Here is a 3,227-nt window from a genome sequence, read left to right as displayed (position 1 = left end):
TGAAGTGTTCAGCCAGAGGTAGGTGGTCTTACAATGTCATAGCATTAGTGCTCATCTAGGAGAATGGGATCATAAGAGCATTTAGGGCACATAGAGGAAAGGATCTCCATCTGAAACATTGTCTTCATTTTTTATTTAAATCAGAAAAAAAAAAAAACACACTCCCAGAATGGCCAGAAATTATTCAGAGAATAGTAACTCAATGAAATTTATGGGACACGACATTGTTGAAAAACCAGGTTTTGACTAGGGTGAGTCACCTATATCGAGTTAAATAAAAAATAGGAAAATTTGATCAAAGGTCATGTAGAGTTGTTCAATACCAAAAACAAAACAAAAAAAAAGACTAGTGTTAGTCCAAGTCGCATGTAACTCTGTGTTTTTTATCGAGACAAATAAACTTGACCGAGTTTGGTTAATGTTTAATGTACGTCTCTCCCCTCAGTGAACATATCTTGCTCAGATCCCTCGCGAATTGTTTCTCTCTCTCTCTCTCTCTCTCTCTCTCTGTGTTGTTGAGGGGACATCTACGTCTGAGAGCATGATAGCAAAGAGCCAAAGACTTTGTTGTTGTTGGGAACACCTATAGCTAAGGGCATGATAGCAAAGACCACCCTGCCCATATATATATATAGATAGATAGATAGATAGATTCCATATCCTAATTTCAACATCTTTTTTACCTATGAGATGCAGATGTGTTTAACAACTTCATGGATGTAACCGGTAATTTCAGAGCAAGCCTTTCTCAGGATGTGAAAGGAATGCTTTGCTTGTATGAAGCTTCACATCTTGCTCTAGAGGGGGAAAGCGCGATGGACAAAGCTAAAGCTTTCTCTAGAAGAACTCTAATAAAGGATGTAAAGGGAAATATTGACCCATACCTTGCTGAACAAATTGCCCATACCTTGGAGGTTCCTTCCCACTGGAGGATGCAATGGTCCGAAGCTAGGTGGTATGGTAACACATATGAGAGAAAGAAGCATATAAATGGTAGTTTACTAGAACTGGCCAAATTGAACTTCAATATGGTACAAGCTACCCATCAAGGAGAGTTCAGGGAAATATATAGGTAAGGCCAGCCCCAAATGATTATTAGTTAGTCTCATGAATTACAACCTCAACAAAAAATTTAAATTCTTTCTCTAATATTGTGTAGGTGGTGGAAGACGAGGGCCTCGCTGAGAAATTGAGGTTTGCAAGGCATCGATTAGTGGAGTGTTTCTTATATTCAGTGGGATTAGTTTATGAGCCTCAATATGGCTGTTTGAGGAAATGGCTGACAAAATACATGAATCTGATTATCCTAATTGATGATGTCTATGATATTTATGGCTCATTGGATGAACTAGAGCAATTCATTGATGCAGTCAACAGGTTAGCATCAAGAAGCCCAATTTGGCTCTCCTCCAGCCGGGGCAGGAGCTGGAGGATCCAGCCTAGCCAAAATAGGGATGTTTGGGTCATTTCACAGGTGGCCCCCCCTATGAAATGACCAACCCCACCCCCCCGCCGGGTTTTGGCTGGGCTGGATCCTTCAGCTCCCACCACGACTGGAGGAGGGCCAGATCCCAAGCTGCAATGCATGAAGTAAATATCGCAGTTACCATTAACTTTTTTGCTAAGAATCTGCAAGTAGACTATATGAAATAGCAATAAACAAAATAATGGGAGAATACATCTTTGAGTTGCTATTCCACCTTCAGCATGGCCATCAACAAAAAAACAACCCAATCCCAATTAGAAAACTTAATGTTGTCTTGCAATAGATCCAAATGTTTTCCTTCTTCATGGGGACAACAAGAAAATTGAGCATCTTCCAGACTTTATGAAGATATGTTTTCTAGCTCTTTATGGAACAACAAATGAAATCTGCAATGGCGTTCAGAAAGACCAGAATAGGAACATCATGACTCATCTTAAGAAAGTGGTAACCACATTAGTTCCTTAATTTCAGTTTTCTTTTTGTATTCCTCCTTGTTCTTCTATGGCAAATCATTTTATTTGGTATCCTTGATTGAAGTCAATGGACAGATTTTTGTAAGGCATTATTGGTGGAGGCAAAGTGGTACAATAGCGAATACTCACCATCTCTACAAGAGTATCTACACAATGCATGGATCTCATCCTCAGGGTCCATCCTTCTAGTTAATGCGTATTTTGCTCTAGCCCATGGGATGAGTGATGATGAAGTAGCTTACCTGGAGACCCATCAGGATCTTGTGTACTATCCATCCATGATCTTTCGACTTTGCAATGATTTGGGACCTTCAGCGGTAATTTCTCTTTCTACAAAAGTCTTACCAATTTTAAAGAGGAATTTTGGCCCAAAAAGTAGGTGCATGGAATGAACTATTCCACCGTTCATAGAATTCATGGCCTCCTGAGACCAAGGTTCTAAAACCCGGGTTTCGACCAGTTTCGACACAGCCGAGAGCGAAATGATCGGCACAGCCCTGTCTTTCCATGGAGGTAGGGTGGTCATTTCGTGCCCGGCTATGTCTTGGCATAGGTACACACCCAAACACGACCAGGTGGTGTTCCTTCCCATATATATATTGAAATTATTATGGTAGTATGACCAAGGAGTCTTTTGACAGGCAGAATTGGAGAGGGGTGATGCTCCATCATCAATCCTATGTTACATGAAGGAAGCAAAAGTTTCAGAGGAGATAGCTCGAGAGCACACAAAAGGCATGATATTGGACTTATGGAAGAAAATGAAAGAAAAATGCATCTCCCACTCAGCTCATTTGCCTCGTATGTTTCTTAATATTACCTACAACATTGCACGAGTGTCTCATTTTGTGTACCTATATGGAGATGGCGTTCGGGTTCAAGATTGTGAAACTAAAAATGATGTTCTGTCTTTGCTAGTTCAACCTATTTAACTTCATCTTGATTAAACTCACTCCATTTAATGTTGAATGGTGATAGTTTTATTCGTCGCCAAAAAATAGGAATGGAAGAGTTTGATCATTAATGTGATGTTATTGTTTGAATATTTCCAAGTTCCAAACCTTAGAATATAAATACAACATATGTTTTGTTCTGTTTTTCACTGCCCCCTTGCATTTTCAGGATTTGTATTATTATTATTTTTTGTCCTACCCTGTGTATCTACTCAATGGACTTCAACTACCAATTACAAGCGATATCTAACCACTACCATGGGGAAGTAGGGGGAGAGGGGTGCTTTTTTTTCTGGAACAAATATGCAAAACATG

General features: G+C 39.7%; 1 protein-coding gene across 1 annotated transcript; it reads left to right on the top strand.

Annotated features, from left to right (window-relative positions):
• Positions 1–1,808: 1,808 nt before the first annotated feature.
• Positions 1,809–2,908, top strand: LOC122672282 (alpha-farnesene synthase-like). Its single transcript, XM_043869779.1, has 3 exons — positions 1,809–1,930; positions 2,028–2,276; positions 2,601–2,908. The coding sequence occupies exons 1-3, from the start codon at positions 1,829–1,831 to the stop codon at positions 2,889–2,891; spliced, it is 642 nt and encodes a 213-aa protein (XP_043725714.1). The 5' UTR covers positions 1,809–1,828; the 3' UTR covers positions 2,892–2,908.
• The last annotated feature ends 319 nt before the right edge of the window (positions 2,909–3,227 follow it).

The sequence above is a fragment of the Telopea speciosissima genome, chromosome 1 (assembly GCF_018873765.1).
Source record: "Telopea speciosissima isolate NSW1024214 ecotype Mountain lineage chromosome 1, Tspe_v1, whole genome shotgun sequence".
NCBI lineage: Eukaryota > Viridiplantae > Streptophyta > Magnoliopsida > Proteales > Proteaceae > Telopea > Telopea speciosissima.
The sequence above is the reverse complement of the archived record's forward strand: the minus strand, read 5'-3'. Positions and strand labels throughout refer to the sequence as shown.